At 37.1% G+C, this 20,768-nt stretch overlaps 1 protein-coding gene and 1 non-coding gene across 7 annotated transcripts in view; one reads left to right on the forward strand and one right to left on the reverse strand.

Moving 5' to 3' along the window:
* The window catches only part of Ankrd28 (ankyrin repeat domain 28), a 181,536-nt gene that overhangs the window by 80,023 nt on the left and 80,745 nt on the right, over positions 1–20,768 (reverse strand). For 2 of the 6 annotated variants that reach the window (XM_051141679.1, XM_051141671.1), the window contains exon 2: positions 9,803–9,886. In XM_051141679.1, coding sequence (XP_050997636.1) covers positions 9,803–9,816 — 14 coding nt within the window. In that variant the 5' untranslated portion in view covers positions 9,817–9,886. Of the gene's footprint in view, positions 1–9,802; positions 9,887–10,952; positions 12,460–12,484; positions 12,677–20,768 lie in introns of those variants that run through there. The other 4 variants (XM_051141664.1, XM_051141695.1, XM_051141656.1 and 1 more) reach the window with 4 other exon arrangements.
* LOC127187323 (U6 spliceosomal RNA) lies at positions 17,720–17,823 on the forward strand. The gene has a single exon (XR_007830469.1). It is a non-coding gene; the product is annotated as a U6 spliceosomal RNA (small nuclear RNA).

The following is a 20,768-nucleotide window of genomic DNA, read 5'->3' on the forward strand; positions in this document are numbered from 1 at the left end:
CTGGAGCAGGCTATTGGTTGAGAGCTGATATGCTGTGGTCATATGGTGGGGGAGGAGATCCCCTTCCGCCAGAGGTCTAGGGGAATGGAACAGGGGGAAGAGAGGATGGGAACTGGAAAATAAGAGCGAGGGAATAACAATCTAGATGTAATGTGAATAAATTTTAATAAAAAATAAATAAAAAGTGTTCCTAGTCTATCATATTGATTTCTAGGCAAGCTAGGGTAACAGAATGAGACCCTACTTAAAAAAAAAAAAAAAGCAAAACCAAACCAAACCAAGCCAAACAAACAAAACCCACAACTCTATCTCAATGTGTAGTGAGTGGCATCTCAATTGTGGTTCTGATTAGCATTTCCCTGGTGGCTATTCATGTTCAGCACACATTCAAGTGCTCATCAACCATTGTGTACTTTCTTTGGAGGTGTCTACTCATCCTTTGCCTGTTTTGTTTTGTTTTAAACTGGGCTATTTGTCTCTTTAATAAGGATACAGGAATAAAGGAACATAGCTTGTCCTATGTCTGTGACCATCAGGAAACAAGCAAAGCAATCAGTCTTGCTGTGGACTTGTTTAGATAACCATTTCTTCCAAATTCATCCATAACACTTCTTACTTGGGAGGTAGTAATAAATGACACAGTAAAGGGCTCAAGTCCTCAAGACTGCCCTAAATTCAGACACTAGCCACAAGTTCAACATTGTCTCTTTTGTGCATCTAACTATAAATTCAGGTTTCCATGACCTCCTCTTGCCTTCTTGTGTCTAGGCCATTCCTCAGGAACTCCCATATGCACAGCTTTGGAAGCCTCTCTGAAGTAGTCCTTTTGGTTGCGTATGTTCACTAAGTTAGGTATGATTTATTAAATTACTGAACATTGGTTATCACATCATTCTTCAGTCTTTACTTCCCAGAAGACAGAAGGTAAATATGAAAGACCATTAATAATGCCTTGGTCCTTCAGGTGATCAACTTCCATCCTAAAGCTATTTAGGGGCCCCAAGATACTTAGTCATCTGACTAACATACAAGACACTATCACACTTAAAATTTCAAGTGTTTTAAGTGCTATGTGCTAATAAATGAGAAGAAAGTTGAATGTTTCTTTGTTTTGCTATTTCAAGACAAGGTTTCTCTATGTATCTTTGGCTGTTCTGGACTCTTTTGTAGACCAGGCGGGCCTTGAACTCACAATGATCGCCTTTGCCTCCCTGAGTGCTGGGATTAAAGGTGTGCATCACCATGCCTGTCTGAAAGTCAAACACTTTATAATATCAGATTCTACTAAAAAACCAAGAATGTGGTCCAAAGTTGTACACCAACAAGAATTCTGATACAGTATTCATAATGATGTGAATTAACAATATGTACTATGTACAAACACAGTGCCAGGGAGACACACACACATGCACGCACACACATACCCTATACAAACATAATCTTATATATAAAAACACAAGATTATGTATACTAGAGACATGTTTAAAAATAGCTTCATTGTTCCTAACACACAAAAAGTGAAAATAACCCAACAATAGCAGGATGTACAAACTGTGTTATATACTCACTAGAACTAGGTAAAATTTTAAAATAAACCTACTATAGAAAAGAACTAAGTCCAAGGCAGTGGTGGCACATGCCTTTAATCCCAGCTACTGAGAGGAAGAGACAGGTAGATCTCTGAGGTCTCTGAGATCGAAGTCAGCCTAGTCTATACAGTGAGTTCCAGAATAGTAAGAACTACACAGAGAAACTCTGTCTTAAAGAAAAACAAAAAGAAAAGAACTCAAGCCCAAGTAATGATCAAAAATTAAAAAAAAAAAGCAATAAAAACTAAAAATTTAAAAGTAAGATTTTATTTTAATTATATGCTCGCGTGCATGCGTGCGTGCGTGCGTGCGTGCATCTGTGCGTGTGTGTAGGTGTTCACAAAGGCCAGAAGAGGGTGTTAGATCCCCTGGAGCTGGAGTTAGAGATAGTGTGAGTCACCTGATGTAAGTGCTAGGAAACAAACTTGGGTCTTCTGCAAAAGCAATATATACTTTTAACCTCTGACTCATTTCTCCAGTCCCAAATGAGAAATCTTGATCATTATGTAGATACAAAGGGTAATTTTGAGTGCTAATATTCAGATCAACAAGAAAGGAAAAAAAAAAGGACACCAGTAATCATTTTTACAAAGTATTAACTGAGGTCCATTTAAACTAAGGGGCAGAGGGTTGCATCAGTATTGGCAGAACATGCAGGCTCTGAAATGTTAACAAGTTAACAACAACAAGTTAACAACACCAACCCCAGCTACTGTCAGACCTGCATAATCCCAGATACTCAAAAGTATGAGGCAGGAATATTGAAAATATCTAGGAAACAGTGAGAACATGTTTCAAGTTTGTTGGTTTTTCAAGACAGTGTCTCTCTGTGTAGGCCTGACTCCCTCTACAGACCATGTTGTCCTTGAACTCACAGAGATCTGTATGCCTCGACTTCTGGAGTGTTGGAATAAAAGTGTATGTCCCCATCACTTGGCATGTTTCAAAGTTTTAAGACAGAGGGCTGGAGAGATGGCTCAGTAGTTAAGAGCACATGCTACTCTTCCAAAGGAGCAGGGTTTGGTTCTCAGAATCTGCATGGTGCTCACAACTCTAGCTCCAGAGAGTCTAACACCCTCTTCTGGCCTCTGCCTGCCAGGCACACGCATGGTTCATAGACATTCATACTGGCAAAACACCCATATGCACAAAACATTGAAAAAAGTTTTTAATTAAGAAGGCTAGGGATGTAACTCTTGCCTCTCATGTCAGATTCCTTGCTCAATCCTTAGCACTAAAATTTCCTTCCAAAAAACAAAACATGCCTACTGGCTTGCTTTTTTCTTTTGGGAAAGATTATCTTTTGAGCTAAAAAAAAAGTTACAAGAAGAATCAAAATATTATATTCATGCTTTATATCCCTGAATACCAATTTGAATCTATATGGACATTAAGACTGAAAGAATTACTAAAAATTCATATAACGATTCATGTAAAAATTCATGGAGAGACAAGAGAGCAACCCAGTTTCTACATAAACAAACCATAACCCTTCACTGAATGTTATTTTTTCCAAACCAATGGTAAATGCCTGATTTATTACATTCTGTACCTGATTTTTAAAAAAGCATGTATGACACATCCTAAAACAATTCATTTACTTTTTTAGTTTTAGATTTTGTTTTTCAAGATAATATCTCTGTGTATCCCTGGTTGTCCTGGAACTCACTCTGTAGACCAGGCTGGCCTCTAAGTCACAAAGATCTATCTGCCTGCCTCTGCCTCCTCAGTGCTGAGATTAAACGCGTGCGCCACCAGCGCTTGGCTCACTTACTGGTTTTGACTGATATAGACCATCGTTTAAGTGACTTCGGTGTGATATACTCAAATCCTCAATTCTCTATAAAACATACAAAAGCTAGGGAGTGGCTGCTCTGCAAGCACGAGGATTAAAGTCAAGCCTCCAGCGCGAGAAAAGCCAGGTGCGGCCACTTGGGCCTGTAACTCTTGCATGAGTGTCAGGACAAGAACAACAACAGGAAAAAAACAACACGGGAAAAGCATAGTGTCATTTTTAAGCGAGTAACTCAGATGAATTCTACAAGCGATTAAGACATAAAAAACCCATTTCCTAGCTTCTAACAATCTTATAAAAGCTGTGTGTTTACTTAATAATTAATCTACAATCACGCATTTTATAGTAGAGAATCTCAATTATGTAGCGAGAGTAAAATATTTTCTTTGTGAATACATCATTTGAGTGGGATGGGGCAAGTTTCCCCTTTCAATCCTGACTCAAAGTAAAAGTACTTTGATTTACACAATTTTGAATGTTTCAGCTACTTAAGACTGGCTCATATGTACTAGTAATCTGGCAACATGATCTGAAACACAAGCCCCATGTTTGTAAAACAAACAAACAAACAAAACAAAACTGCACATCTGGCTCACTCAAGTGTTTGTACAGAATGGCAGTGCTCAACATCCATCCTGTCTCCACACCTCGTCCCTGCCACAGCTTTCCAGTTTCCTGAGTTACTATCACGATTGTGTGTTTGATAATCTTATAATCACAAGTTTCCTCTCTAATACAATAATAAAACCTTAGCTTGTCAGAAAAGCTCTAATGATAAGAACTTTTAGTAAATGGCTCTTCTAGAAGTTGAGGTTCCTGACCTGAGCATCAAAGGCAAAATAATTTGAGTGTGATCTCTCCAAAATGTAGGTGTTGCCAACGAGACAGTCAATGGGAATGAGAAAGAGGTTTATGAGATGGTAAGGCATTCTAATATGATTAGTTGGTAAACAGTTTTCATGAGGGTCAGCAAGATGGCTCAATGGGTTGCGGTGCCTGCTGCGAAGCTTGACCTAAGTTTGGATCCCTAGCACATACAGACATACATTTATAATCCCATCACACAGGCAGGCAGATCTCCGCGGCTCACCGACCAGTCTAGCTAGACCAGTAACTTCAAGATCAGCAAGACCTTGTCTCAAAGAATAAAGTGTAGAGTGACACAGAAAGACTCAACACTGATCTTTGATCTCCATTTATATCTGTATACATGGCAGCACACAGTGCACACACACACGAGTTTCACAGAGATTAACATGCATCTATAAAATCACAGAAGCTTTTTCCTCTTATCAATTGTCCCCTAGGAGTAACTGCTAATAGCAACTAAAACAACTAGCAACTATCGATAAATATTACCTTTGTAAATGTCCAAAAAAGCTCTGTAGTGTGCTTTAGGGATCCCGCTGGATGACACAAACTGAGGGACCATATTAGAAAGGTAAAATAAGTTGTATTTTGCTTATATCACACCTCACTCTAACTAGTGCTGCACCATATAGAGGATTCTTTTGGGCTCCCTGTTTCTACTATAGTGGAAAAAGAATCTCTCTAGCGTGTGACACTTCTTGTAGAAGGTCTCAGCCCATGGCAGACCATCTGGAGCCAGAAGGAGGAAAGTGAGGTCACAGCAATGAGCATAAGGACCTGAGTGGTGGCTCTGTACTCTGGGTAGTGGAGATGTGCCTTCAGAAAGAGCTTTCCTCCATGTACACTGATTCATCTCAGGGATGGAAACGTTAAAATCGGTATTTGCGATTTATACACCTTGGCCTTTTATTTGCCATGGACTGCTAGAACATGTAATGTTTTCAAAACATACACACAAAATCTTTTTTGCTTAGCTGGAAGTGGTATCATTTTCAGGGAGGATGGCTGTGTTACAGGGAAGAGAGTTTTTTAAACAGGTTGTACACAAAGGAAAAATTAAGCATTTCAAACTAAATTAAATATCATTTACACTAGGGGAAAAAAAAGTACAGAAGATAGAAAAACCTAACAAAAACCATACTCAGTGGGAAGTATAAAATAGTTGCAAAGGAAACTAAAACTTACCTAACTATATAAGCCAAAAAACATCTAAATAGTGTGCTATACCTACCAATCCTAGAGACTTTTAACTTTTGTGACTCTTATTTTGATGCTAAATGATAAAGCAGAACTATTTTTTCTACTAACTTTATAAGACTGTTCTCTGAGTAAAACTAAGTAACATTTTTTAAAAGTCTATACATGTCTGTCTCTGAAGTCAATTTTTGTAAAGTAACACTAATTTTAAAAATTATTGATTTATCATTATGTATACAATGTATACATGTATACAATGTATACAATGTTAGAGTGAGGTGTGATATAAGCAAAATACAACTTATTTTACCTTTCTAATATGGTCCCTCAGTTTGTGTCATCCAGCGGGATCCCTAAAGCACACTACAGAGCTTTTTTGGACATTTACAAAGGTAATATTTATCAATAGTTGCTAGTTGTTTTAGTTGCTATTAGCAGTTACTCCTAGGGGACAATTGATAAGAGGAAAAAGCTTCTGTGATTTTATAGATGCATGTTAATCTCTGTGAAACTCGTGTGTGTGTGCACTGTGTGCTGCCATGTATACAGATATAAATGGAGAAGGCATTAGATCACATCATAGATGGTTATGAACCACCATGTGGTTGCTGGGATTTGAACTCAGGACCTCTGGAGGAGCAGCAGTCAGTGCCCTTAACCTCTAAGCCATCTCTTCAGCCTAGTAACACTGATTTCTACCACTCTGGATAGAGAAAAATAATTTCTACTTGTAGCAAAACACTTTTTCTGTAAGTATAAATCAGACTTTTCTCTGAAATTTCAGATTAAATTATTTGAGAACTACAATATGGCATCAAATTCTTATAAATTCTAAGGAAAGACATTTAATTATTATTCTAGTCATATAAATCAATAAAAAATTAAATCTTCTCAGCAAATCAGGAAGGCAGCTGGGCACGGCAGAGGCAGAGGCCGGTAGATCTCTGTGAGTTCAAGGCCAGCTTGGTCTACAAAGCGAGTCTAGGACAGCCAGGGCTACATAGAGTGAGCCTATCTCAGGGGAAGAAAATTAGCAAGGCATTCAAAGTCATTGAGGACTTTTGCAGAATCCTAATGTTAGGCTGGAGAAAGACTCTGAAGCACATTAACACAGCTCTACACATTTACAACTGAAGTGTAATGTCAGTACTGAAGCCAGAAGGATTTGTTCAAAGTTGTATATCAAAAGTGATGAAGAAAATTTGATTCATAGTTTAAATGTTCCTTATACTATAAACATCAATATAGCTTTAATTTTTATTTTATTTATCTTTAGTAGTTTATAGTGTTTCTTTCATAAGTACCTTTTCATTTTTCCAGAAGTTTGTCATTTCTGTTGTAAAATAACAATTATCTACCTTTGTTAAGTTACAGATGTAAACAACTACTTTCTCTATCTTTCTTCCTATGAAAATTGTTTTGTTTTTGGTTTTTTCAGAAAGGTTTTCTCTGTGTAGCTCTGGCTGTCCTGGAACTCCCTCTGTAGACCAGGCTAGCCTCAAACTTAGGTTGGACTACCTCTGTCTCCCAAATGCTGGTATTAAAGGCGTGCACCACCACGCCCAGCTCCTGTGAAAATTCTGATCCACTCCAGACATAGCAATGAGAACTAGTTCCTATTCTTTCCCACAAGAACTGAAGCAGGCAACAAACCACAACCAACATAAACAAATTAAATAAATACATAGATTATCATTTTCTAATTTGCCTACTGATAGCGCAGGCCTGAAACCACTAAGACCTCAAGGGCAGTTTGGTTGGTATTCTAGAAAAGATATATCCCCCTGATTTGAAAGGAAACCTAGAGAATACTCTTTCTGCTTTATCTGTTTTGAGCAGGTGCAGTTGTTACTCATTTCATGCTGTCAGGGCAAGGCTCAGATCCTATGCTGTGTGTGCACTGTCCTAAGACCAAACATCTTGCTCAGGAGTCATTATTCAATAAGCATGCTTAAGGCCTTGAATTTGATCACTGACACTACAACCATCAACAAATTACACATGCAGTAAGTTCCCATTTATTTAATTAAAAACCTTAAAATTGCCTTAGCTAGCTCCTCATGGCAAATAACATGAATATATACTTCTTAAATTCTAGTGTTTATTTAAAATAAACTAGTTTAGTAAGGAAGTTACTATTTAGCTGTCCATAAAATTTTTAACTTCAGAATTTGAAAAGAGAAACATAAAATTATAAATAGAAACAAATTTGAACATACACTCTTAAAAACATAAAATTGGGCTAGAGAGATGGCTCAGCCAGTAAATTTGCCTTATTTGAGTTCAGGAGTGGAGACAAACATCTACAACCCCAGGCAGTTCTGGGTGGTTAGAGACAGGCAAATCTCTAGATTAAGTGAAAGACCTTGCCTGAGTTGGGGGTGGGGAGGTGAGGAGACAACCAATGCCAGTATCTAGCCTCTGTGAGCACAGAGACACATGCATGCACGCACATACCACATATACACTTGTACAAAATAGCTTTTAAAAACATGAAATCTGAGTTTCAAGGAGTATTCTTTAACACTTGATCTTTGTTATCACAAGGAGCCTGTTATAGTCTCCCGCAAAGAGCGGCCACTGAAATTTCTTATGGTGCTAAGGACATCCAAAAACAAGACTCAACTATTTTTTTTCCATTTAAGGTATCTTAATTATATAAAGTAGAAAAGCAGTGGCAGCTATGAGCTTTGTAATGAAGAAATTAGCCATGGCAATTAGATTTCTGGGAGTCTCACTAAATACGAAATGGTAGCGTTATTAAAGTCAAAATATCAAAATGCAAACAAGATAGTGCACATTTGTTTTCCCTCTGCTCATACATGTATACCCCTATAACTATGGGCTATATTAAGAAAAGTAGACTTGCTAAAAATTAGGTAAAGTGAACCATACATTCTGTTTAAAATAAAAACATCCTGAATTAGATACATGATACTCCAGCTAAATATAAACTGAGGAGGCATTTACTTAGAAAAGGTTGGGGGGGGGGGGAGGCATGATAGTAGTCTCTAAGTCCACATTCTTAGATAAATATTTACCAACATTAAGTGGTCACAGCACTCAACAAAAGTTTAAAAAAAAAAAAGATCAGAGTTCAAGATGTGCTTGTAGTATATGCTTTCTTATAAGTACAAAAAGCTCTAGACCATCTGCTTTGGTGTGACAGCAGCTTTGGGAGTTAGGAGGCTCTTCTCGCTCAGAGAAACATCTGTTTCTAGAATATAATTATAAATTAATAAAGTTATTTTCTTATTAAATTATATTCTTTAAACAGGTTTAATAAGTTAAAAAAGATCATCTTGGCTGCAAAAGAAGACTGTATTTTAGAACAAACAGTCCTATACAGATGGGGGTGGGGGAAGAGAAAGCATCCTTATACCGCTTTATACATCTTCTTTCTACACTTTCCAGCTTGTCAGCCTTGAATATCACATCTACTATATTAAATTTAAAAAGTTTTCAAATGATTAGTCCCTCATAATCAAATCTAATCAGAAATCAAGAGTCTTTGCGCCTGTCTATCTACCTACCTACCTGTATAGAATCACACAAATATGAAACACAAAAATATAAAGACTGTTTGAGAAGAAGATGGCTTGGGGAAGATAGGAAAAGGTAATGAAGAATAAATATGATCAAAGAACATGATTTACTTGAACAAAAACATCATTAATGAATTCCATCATTTTGTACAGTAAATATACACTAATAAAAAGTCTTTGTAAAACTCTCACCAGCTATTTACAGAAATCACATTTTAATCCCATAATCAAGTTAGATACACTTTAACTTCCTTCCTTCCTTCATTTTTGGTTTTTCGAGAGAGTTTCGCTGTGTAATGGCCTTAGCTGTCCTGGACTCATTCTGTAGACCAGGCTGGCCTCAAACTTAGAGATCCACCTGCCTCTGCCTCCCAAGTGCTGGGATTAAAGGCGTGCACTACCACTCCCTGCAATACACTTTAACTTTATAGAAATCTTTTCACTTCAATGGGAAACCAAAGGAAGGATATATTAGCTTGAGAATATTTTTTCCCAACATTGCTGTGTCTGAAAAATTTAAAGCAAAAAGTTCAGGGAACAAAAACCTCTCAATCTACATTCAGGAGTTGTGGGTTTTCAGACAGTAATACACACACACACACACACACACACACACACACACACACACACACACACACACATCCAGTGTACTTCTTTTGGTCTCAAGCAAGACTCTCCTGCTTTTACTAAAAACAACTATTGCAGAATTACGCTTTTAAACAAAAACATACAAACAGCGTCATATTAGGAAAGGTTTTTTTAAAAGTAGGTTTAGAAAGTTGGTATAAGTGAAGTAATTGCTTTACCTGAAAGTTAACATCTTCTTTCTTAAATATTAGTGCTCGAACTTCATCTGGATCACCATTAAATATAGCTTGCACCAGTGACGGCTAAAAAACAGAAGTAGCAAAACATCAATCACCTGTGTAGCTTTAAAGATGCTTCTGCGTGACGTCTAAATCTAACGCTTTCCCTCCCCGGCAGCTGTAATCTTTTTGAGAAGCTGGGGAACATAAATCAGACATCCACACGGCCTAACCATATCAAAGCATGGGGCTCATCCTGGGGTAGGGTAGTAATAAAGAGGCCTGCCTAATAAATCCATTCAAACTAATACAACACACTCATTTCCTATGTGAAAACCTTTTGCTTATATATGATGAAAGGACATACAATATAAGTCTGATAACTCAAATCCATTTATGTAATAGAACCAGTCAAACAGCAATTCCTAGCCCACTGAGGGCTATGAAAGAAGGAGATTTTAAAAAGGTCTATTCAGGGCATGAAAATAACATGCATGTGGTTTCTAGTATATGTATATCATGATAGAAATCCCAGAAAGGAAGCTTGGCAACTGATGAAAAGTAACTACTATTCAAAGACCAAAACATAGTATACATCTGAATAACATGAAAAGTCAAGCATATGCATGTCTAAATATAATTTCCTGATCAACAACATAGCCTCTGCAAGGTATCATATTATACTAGTCAAATAAGGAGTTAGTTGACAACAGTATTAAAAATAAGGTTAAGGATATAGCTCAATTATTTTTAATAAAAAGTCTTGTATGGAAATAAGTAAAATCTTTTTTTCAAAAGGCTATGCCTGACATTGCCTAGTCAATCTTTTCAAAAATATGCAGAGTCCCTGAATCTTGTCATATTAATTCTAAAACCAAATGAAAACAAAACAAGAACATGTTTTCATAACTACTTTATTTTCAGGTCCCCATAAAAAGATGAACAGATAATAAAGTCTAAAGTGAACCTAAGCATTTGAAAAAAAAATATGTACTAATTTTACATGCAAATAACACTGCACCATACAGGCCCACATACTGCCTGGAGTTTCTAATGAAACTGGTAAAAACTAACTCAGTGTATTCTTACAAAATTAAATTTACATAACTAGCCCAATAAAATACAAGCAACAGAAACTCTCATAGCTTACCAACACATTTCCAGAAGGTGGAGACTGTAGAGACTCACTTTCCTGGGGCAACTTAGAAATGAATATAGGAGAATCATCTTCTACCTCCTCCAAAACAACAATACACACTCGACTCATTCGCTCTTTTAAAACATTAAACTCCAGACTATGTGATAGAAGTCACAGTGGGAAGAGCACAAGCAGTTCCTCCTCCTCTTCTGTACACCACTTATAAACATTCTCTGAACAGTGCAGCTGGCTTTATCGTAAGTAATATTAGAGAGATTGAAGTTTAAAATTATGATACATAACTTCCTAAAAATAAAAACCTACTTCTGCCAGGTTACTGCAAACTATAAAAAGTTTCACATCAATGTGTCAATAATTACAACTGTAGGATTAGTTCTTTTAAAAATATTTTCTTCCATCAAAATAGTTACATTGAGCTCTGAAATTTACTTGTACACAACAATCAGTTTTGGGTGACACACCACCACACCATAAAGAATGAAATTACAAACAACTACTATGACAGAGGTGGTCACAGATATTCCCACTCTAGTCTGCAAGGTCATATAAGTTACAAGTACGCTGGGTGGCCTCTAGCTGAAAATTAAAAACCAAAATCTCACTATTCTGTTTCCACTTCTAATTTATCTTCATTTTTTCAGCTTCACTGGATTTAGTACAAATATCATCCAGAAAACAAACGAACAAAAAGAAAGAATTTAGCACAAATCCTGAAAATGAAGCTCAGGGGTTAACAAATCTTTCTATGTTTAGAAAGAGAAAAAGAAAAAACAAAACAAACAAAAACCAACCACCACTCTGCACTAACAGCAAAGCTGCAGCACATTTACATGTGATGAGTCAGATAACAGGAGACAATAGGACTACTGGTACGAGAATACAAGTTGATTAGTCCAGACTTCCCAATAATAGACGAAACACAGATAGCTTTATCCCGTCAGTAACAGAAGCAAGGCAAAGCTTCCATTCTTTCTCCATCAGGCAGTTGTTTCTGGCAGCCCGGTAAAAATGCACAGCACCGGGCAGAAATGGTGTCAGAGGAGAATCCTAATGGAACAAGCAGACAGCAAAAGGATCAGAAGACCTTTGAGCTCCAGCTACTGCTTCAGGGTTTTCATTTTAAAAAGAGAAGAAAGCAGTTTATCACTCTAATATTTTCTTTGATCTCTACATGAATACAGCTTCCATTAGACAGTCTTCATTCAGAGGAAAAAACAGCAGACTGTGCATCTTCTCGGAGCCAACTACTTTATTCAATCATCTGCCTCTGTGCCAATATAGTTTCCTCCCCCTGGTGAAAACCGCTACAGTTATCCTTTTCAGTTGATTTCAGACGCTTTCCTGTTCCTCAGATGATCTTGCAAAATGCCGCTGATATCCTCAAACGAGCAGGCCCTTGAGAAATATCTACACAACCTCAGGATCAGTCCCGCAGAAGCATTTCAACCAAGCAACAGTCTGAAGAGCAAAGACTGCAGACCCGCAGGGTGAAATGCCTAGTAATGCTCACATGTTACACTTACCAGAGAGCTGAGCGAGTGCTCAGGATGTAACTTCCTCTAGCAGGAGAAAAAAATAGTGCATTTGGACAGCCTTCACAATTAGAAGGGTCATGCCAGCTCTGTGACTAATCCAGATCAAACTGAAAATTCTATAACAGAGAAATAAGTGTGCTTTTAATATTTTTCCACTAAAAGCCACAAGGAAATCTGGTGTACTGCCTCTGCTGACTAACACTGGTTTTAGCAAGTAAACAACTCCAAACAGCTTAACTGCTTTTGTATGCGGCAGTATAGCAAATGTTTAACTCCATGATAGCAGCTGCAGTAAGAATGTAAGTGAACTCACAAAAGACAGCTCAAGAGAGACAAGAAATATTCTGTAAGACTATAAAAACCCATGAACCTAAGTTAAGGTGGGTGACCCTTATTTTTACCAAGACCTTTTCCCCCCTCCTCCTCCCTCTTCCCCTCTGGAGGTGTGTTATTTTCCAGAATGAAAAGAGGTTTAAAGGAAACAAATGTAAGGCTTGCTATGACTTCTAAGTTAAAGAAATCAATCATTTATTGACTCATACTTTTTTATTGGCTCATACTTTTTTTTAAAGAAAAGTTTTAAAAGGTAGAAATCTTAATATTTTATGAATTATTTGAACTTTCACCAGCTAAATTAAATAAAAACCTATTATGCAGCTAAATAAAATAATTACTTAAAGTTCTTGTTCTGAATTGCCTATATATCAAAAAACAAAACCAACCAAACAAAAAACTCCACAGAATCTTACAAAGAGAACAAGCAACCCCTTGTTCCCCATAAAACGCATTTCCAAAAGCAACAATTAATGTGAAAACCAACCATTTGGGGGCTGGGGTTGTAGCACTTGCTTGGTATGCAACAGGCCATGGGTTTAATCCTAGGCACTACAAACAAAATCACCTAAACCACCTTTCACTACCTTTCTCACTTTGCCTCAGAATATTTCTCAATTACAAAGAAATACTATGTCCCACTTTGATCATCTCGTATTCTTATAAATGACCTCATGCTATTTTTGAGCCTTTAAGATATGCTGGGTGGGGCTGGAGAGGTGGCTCAGAGGTTAAGAGCACTGACTGCTCTTCCAGAGGTCCTGAGTTCAATTCCTCACATGGTGGCTCACAACTATCTACAATGTGATGTGATGCCTTCTTCTGGTCTGCGGGCGAAGTACTATATACATAATAATAAATAAATAAAATATTTTAAAAAGATATGCTGGGTGAATGGGAGTAGTGGTGCATGCCTTTAATCCCAGCACTCGGAAGGCAGGGGCAGGGGCAGGGGCAGGGGCAGGGGCAGGGGCAGAGGCAGAGGCAGAGGCAGAGGCAGAGGCAGGCAGATCTCTGTGAGTTCCGGACCAGTCTAGTCTACAAAACAGTCCAGAATAGTTAAAAGGCTATACAGAGAAACCCTGTCGTGCGTGCGTATGTGCGTGTGTGTATGTGTGTGTGTGTTGGGTGCGATACATCCTCAGTTAAAATCTCCTACAGTCTTACTTTATCCAGGAAAAAAGAACCCAGAAATTAAGTATTTTGCCCTGTCACCCAAATAATTAAAATGCTTAATACCAAAAACATACATTCCTATGACCACTACCAGATCTCATTATAGATGATTGTGAGGCACCATGTGGTTGTTGGGAATGGAACTCAGGACCTCTGGAAGAGCAGCCAGTGCTCTTAACCTCTGAGCCATCTCTCCAGCCCTGATTAAGTTATTTTTGAATGAGCATTTCACTCCAAATATTCCTTTTGAGTATTTTGAGTCTTTAAGATATGCTGGGTGATATATGTCCTCTTTGTTTAAGCCAATTATTAAATCACAAAGGGAGAAAACCCCACTTAATATAGGTAAGAATGTCAAAATTTATAAGCAAAAGTTATTGAAAATTATAAAATATTCATCTACAGAAGAAACAATATTCACATGGGCTCAGTAGTTATTTTACTTGTGTGGGGAGGGAGATGGGCTTTTGCTAGGTTGTTTAAGCCTGAACAGATCCACTTACTTCAACCTCCTTAGGAGATGGGACGCTAGGCCCCATGCCACCATGTCTGCTTGTATTAGTTACTTAAAAATACACAGATAAAGAATATATATGTATATATAATATTTGAGGCAAATATGCAAATACTATAACATAAATTATATTATCCATCTCTATACAGGTGAATCAAATACAGCACCCTAATATTTAAATCATATAAAAATGAAGTTACAGTAATAACCTATTGCTAATTTTCAAGGTTCTTATCCAAAATAGAACCTCCTCTTATAGGAATAATTTTAACTTGTTCCAAAGTATCTAGTGTGTGAATTCAGCTACTTTGACTTAGGAAGTCACATCCTACTTTTTTGTCTGAGCCCAACTTCTACACTTAGATCTTCCCAGCCATTCTTTATATAAAATTTATTCTATAAAACTTTAAATTTTAACTTAAAGCGCCTATCACCAATCTCAGCACTTTCACCCGTGACTGGAGAGTGAAATGTTGACACATCAGTACTACACAAATACAGTGGACTGAGAAACATTCACAAAGGATGGCAAGACCTGGCCAGTTCTACACAAAGTCTAATACGGTGTAATTATCTAAAAACATACACAAAACCACTCTAAACAAGTTATTTTAAAAATAAGCACCAAAACCCCATACCATTAATTAAACAAATATTATCTTATTTTCTCTAAGTGTAGTACATCAAATACTTAGAAAATATTTGTGTGTGTATGTGTGTGTAAAAAAAAACTTCATCTTGTAAGATGTTATATAAAATAAACAGGGTGCTAATCATATATAAGAAACATAAGCAGTGCGAGAACACAAGAAACTGAAAGGCAACATATACCAGAGGCTTAAATATGAAACAGACCACACATTCATGAGAAAGTATACAAATCCATGAACTGTAACTGGCATATAAGATACCTTCCAAGAACTGGCTAGGGTAATGGATGCTTTATAAAGCTATCCACAAACCTCACTGTTACTTTGTGGTTTTTGTTTTGTTTTGTTTTCCTTGTTTTAACTTAACTGAATTTTCCTCCTCAAGGAAACCCATAGCAACTAGCTGGAGCTCTTACATTTGGGGGTTAAAAATTTTAAAAACACCACTTGTACTGCATGAATAAGCTAATCTTGGGCCAGCATGATGTAATAGAAACATAAAGATACCTATATGAGTAACTTAAATGTTCTTTATATCGTTATCACATTTTATGAGGATAAGCAAAGCTGGTAAAATTGAAATTTTTAAGTGTCCAAAATAAAATGCAGAGACCCATAGCCAGACATCATGCATAGAGAGTCTAAATAGTAGGTTTCCATCAAATCTTCTGAGCTCAGGAAATCCTGAGAAGAGGAGGAGGAAAGATTGTAAAAGTCAGAGGGGATGGAGGACACCAGGAGAACAATGTCCCCTGAACCAGCTAAGCAAGACACATATGAGCTCACTGAGACTAAAGCAGCAAGCACAGAAACATACATGGGTCTGTGTCAGGTCCTCTGCATATAAATTATAGCTATTTCTTAGTATTTTTATGGAACTCCTGACCATGAGCTCTCTTGAGTCTTGTGCCTGCTCTTGAGACTCTTCCTGTTGTGTTGCCGTGTCCAACTCTGATATGGCAGTTTTTGCTTCATCTTATTCTATTTCATTTTGTTATGCTTGGCTGTTATCTCTCAGAAGCCTGTTCTTTTCTAATGAAGAACAGAAATGGAGTGGATCCAGAGGGGAGGGGAAGTATACTCTTGTAATCCAGCACTTGGGGAACCAGCCTGGAGTACAGAGCTAGACCTTATCCCAAAACCAAACCAATAACCTACAAACACAATATATGTTAGGGAGTATGAGGGCATGGCAACCTTACATACTGCTTGGTGGTGGTAATTAAAAATAGAACTGCCATATGATTTATCTATACCATTCTGCAATATATACCCAAAGGAGTTCAAGTCAGCATATAACAGAGATATGCATATCCATCATTATCACAACAAAAGCTGAACTACAGAAAAATCCCAGCTACTCCATTCAACAGTTAAAAAGGGGTTACGTGATGAATTGTGATCACAAGGATGCAAAAAGGAGGCTGGTTTTCATAGGAGAGATTACCAGGGTACATTTGAGGATAAAACTTTCAGTGTATTTGGTCAAAATTAAGGAGTATATTTTTTCTTATTTCATATTCTCAAATATATTGTTTTCTTATTTTTTTGCCATTTTTCTTATGTCAGTGGCATTTATACAATCTATTTTTAGAGTGTCAGTCTGTTTTAAGAGTGCCCCCCTCTTTAGAAAAATATCTCTAGAATCCTCAAAGTATTTTCCATTATTGGTGTGTTGTGAATATTTTATACTGGTGGGAAAATTAACTATGGAAGACAATGACAGAGTGTTTAACTTTTTTATCTAATATGTAACTTGTAATGTGTAACTTGTTACCAGAGGCCAAGCACTGTTAACCCTCCCTTCTTACAGACTTCCTTCAGTTTTGTCTGGGTTCTACTTCAATATTCCACATGACTTGGAGAAATCCTGAGTAGTGTAAGGTGTTCATGGTAATTCTATTCTACCTAGTAAGTGACTCATTTGGAAAATGACATGAAATCGGAGCCAGCTTGTTCTGTCATATGCCAGGCAAAGTCAGCTGTAGTGCTTCTAGGAAAGCCTTTTTTGGGGGAGGAGTTATCTAAAAAGGGAGAGACAGAATGAAATGCCTTCTCCTTCTAGACAACAGATGCTTGGTAATACTGCTGTGATACGCTGGGCATTATGGTGAATAGAGATATCCTAGAGTCCATAGGAAGTCTGACAGAGGGAAAAGCAGCAAAGAAAAAGCAAGTGGCCTACCGTGATCATAGCACTGAGTAACAAAACCATTCACCCTTTTAAAGCACAGTACTCCAATTCCTGCTCATGTGCTAAGGCCCTTTACTATTTAATCCAGTTTCTATTTTAAATATAAAGTATTTTCAGTTTAAAATAGCCCTAGTATTAAAAGAACAAACAATATTTCTATTACAAATAAAAAGGCCGTTAAAATGTAACAGTTGCCCTTATATTGGCTCAGACGGTTTTAAGTATGAATATCAATGTCAAGGAAACAATAAAAATTATAGAATGATTGTTGGTAAGTTTAACAACTAAATTAGCTAAGAATGGACTAGTCATAGATTCTAATGATATCTCCTTTGTTTTTAAGAAGTTTGGAACATGTGCTCGCTTCGGCAGCACATATACTAAAATTGGAATGATACAGAGATTAGCATGGCCCCTGCGCAAGGATGACACGCAAATTTGTGAAGCGTTCCATATTTTTTGGTTTGTATGGGATGGTTAAAAAGGCCAAAGATAAAAGATTTCTTTTCCCTTTAAAGAAGAAGAAGAAGAAGGAGGAGGGGGAAGAGGAGGAAGAGGAGGAGGAGAAGTTTGGAACAAGCTACAGCTAATGTAGTTAACAGTTATAAGCATGGCATTTTATAAGCTTATTAAAGTCATAAAAATAAATTTTAAAATAAAACTCCACACCACAAACACATCAGAAAAATACTTTCCTTCTTTTAACCATAAAAATTGTTATGTAGAAATACAGCATTCTTTGATAAAAGGAACTAAAGAATAAGAAAAATGTTCTAAACTATCTGAGTCACTACTTGAATTTTAAAATAGTATCTTCGGTTTGTCTCCACCCTGTTACAGCTCAAAAAGACATGAATCATTTTCTTTAGTATTTTCCAAATGATCGTTACTTTAGAACGGAAGTGATATATACAGTTTCAATTTGAGTGTGGAATAGCCAGTGTACACATAAGCCACTGGCCTTTCTGTACTAGCGGAAATTCTTTGGTTGTCTCGTGTAATTATTGCTTTAAGAAGTAAACACTGGGTAACTATAGCAACTTGTTTTTAAATTGCAAATTGTTCTCCTCAACTTTTCAAGTACAGTAACATAATAACTACATTTACCTAGGTATGTTCAAATTATAAAAACCAGCATAGATTGTAAATAATTTTTCTTTTTTAAGAATTTAATTTCTGTGTCTCTATGAGTCCTGTGTGTATATTTGTGTACCCAGTGAGTACCTGTTGCCCATGGAAAGCAGAAAAAGAATACAGGATCCCACTAGAAATGGAGGCACAGGCCATTGTTGGCTGTCATATGCGTGTTAAGAGCTTAACCCAGATCCTCTGTAAGAGTGCCTGCCAAGTCTCTTAACCAATAAGCCATCTCTTCGGTGTTCTTTAGTATTTTTTTTAAAGGGCAAAATTCAGCCTGCTTATATACTAGCAACAGTAAAACAAGACAAAACCACAACAAAACAAACAAACAAACAAAAACAGTATCAAATGGGAAATTTGAGAGTAACAATACATTAAAGAGAAAAAAGACCTTCAAATTCAAATTGGCTTTCAAGTCAGTATGAATGATAAGCCGCTTTGCTCACTTTCAACTTACTTTTTGAGACATAAAGAAATAAATTTACTTTTCAAAATATAGGAGTAGTATATACTTATTAGAACAGTTTCCCCTTTCATTTCCTTTACTTTAGGCATACTAGGTATATTCTGAAAAACCTTATTTGCTAGTTAGCCTTATTTAAAAAATTTCGTTTCTACTCTCTGAAAGGTAATACAAACAGAAAGTGTTCTAAATAAGATTGGAAGTTCTTATACATAACTCTTGAATCTGTACTACCCTAAAAAGGCCATTTTACCTTCTGTTGTTAAAACAGAAAGCTCACTGTTTTCTAAGCTCATGCTTTTCTGGCAGTCTTCTGTAGTGTTGACTGTGGCTTTGTTCACACTCGAGGTTACCTCCAGAGGACCTGGTGAGGTTACCTCCAGAGGACCTGTGTTTGTGGCCGAGAGGAAAGGCGGGGGCAAAGCTAGCACTCTTTTAGTCCTTCACTTTAGTTGGTCAACGTTACTAATATTCTTGCCTATAAAAGCACTGCTCTTTTTGAGGCATATGCCATCTAATTAGGTGATCTTTCTATTTCTTGTTGTTTGTACCTGTCAAATATCACTATCCAGTTCATCTGGATATTCGTCCCAGGGCCAGTCAGATGGCTTGGTGGGGAAAGACACTTGATACCAAGCCAGACAACCTAAGCCTGATCCCTAGAACCCACATGATGGGAGGAGAAAACCAATGTCCACAAGTTTCTTTGATCTGAGATGTAACACACACATACAATCAAAATGGCTTCCATCACTACCCTGTCTTAAGTTTCACATATATGCCAACCTGTTGCAAAATAAAATATGCCATGCCATTCCATATGGCTCTGCCTATGTGTATAATATACCCTTTATCCACAGAATATACAGTTGGGCTATATAAACTGAGGTAGAAAATTAGACTGCAGCTATGATATGAAGAGTCTTAAGTGAGTGCCATATTACAGAAAATATAATTTAATTTGCAGAATGATGGAATCTATCTTTAAAACCAAGGTGAAAATCAAGTTTATACATTAAAAAAAACTAACTATGGACGGGTTCGCGAGGTCCGAAAGATGAGGTCCTCAATGCATTCTGAGGAGGATGATTGTGTTCCAGAGCTACACAAAAATGTTCATGCCTGAGAGAGGCCTGACTGGGAGGAAACACTTAGCACAATGTATTAGAAATACCCAAGCCGAGATCATCCAAGATGGTGTCAATCGCACACTCTGTCTGATCTGCGGAACAGCAGTGACTGCACAGTCACCAAAGGACGATACTGAGAGCTCCAAAACACAGTGCTGGTGTTTCCCAGAAAGAAAGAAATCCTTGATACACAGCAACAACGGGATATCCAACAACAGTTCCAGTGAGGATCCGATAACGATAGTGTAGGCCTCCAACCAGACCCATGACTTGTAGCAAAAAACATTTGAAAGTAAACATATGTGGACAAAAGGCTACAACTTCTGTGACAAGATTTTTTGGTTGTCTGTTTATTTTATTTTACTGGGGAGAGGAGAGAAATTTTGGTGCATGACGTGTAAATCATAGACATTCAGTAAAAGTAAAAGTAAAAAAACAAAAAAACAAAACAAAACACAAAAAACTCACTATGGACATAAAATAAAAGGTGACCTAAAAATGAGTTGCTACTATAGCAGAGATGACTACCAGTAAGCTACTGCAAAATTCTAAGCCAGAGACCACAAGATAGTGAAAGATGAAAACTTAGAACAATTTTTCTAGGGGAAGAAAATTTTGCCAATACCTATCAATAGCATCAATACACCTTTCAAACTTTTTGGCTAGCATTCC

The sequence above is a fragment of the Acomys russatus genome, chromosome 3 (genome assembly GCF_903995435.1).
Source record: "Acomys russatus chromosome 3, mAcoRus1.1, whole genome shotgun sequence".
Lineage (NCBI taxonomy): Eukaryota > Metazoa > Chordata > Mammalia > Rodentia > Muridae > Acomys > Acomys russatus.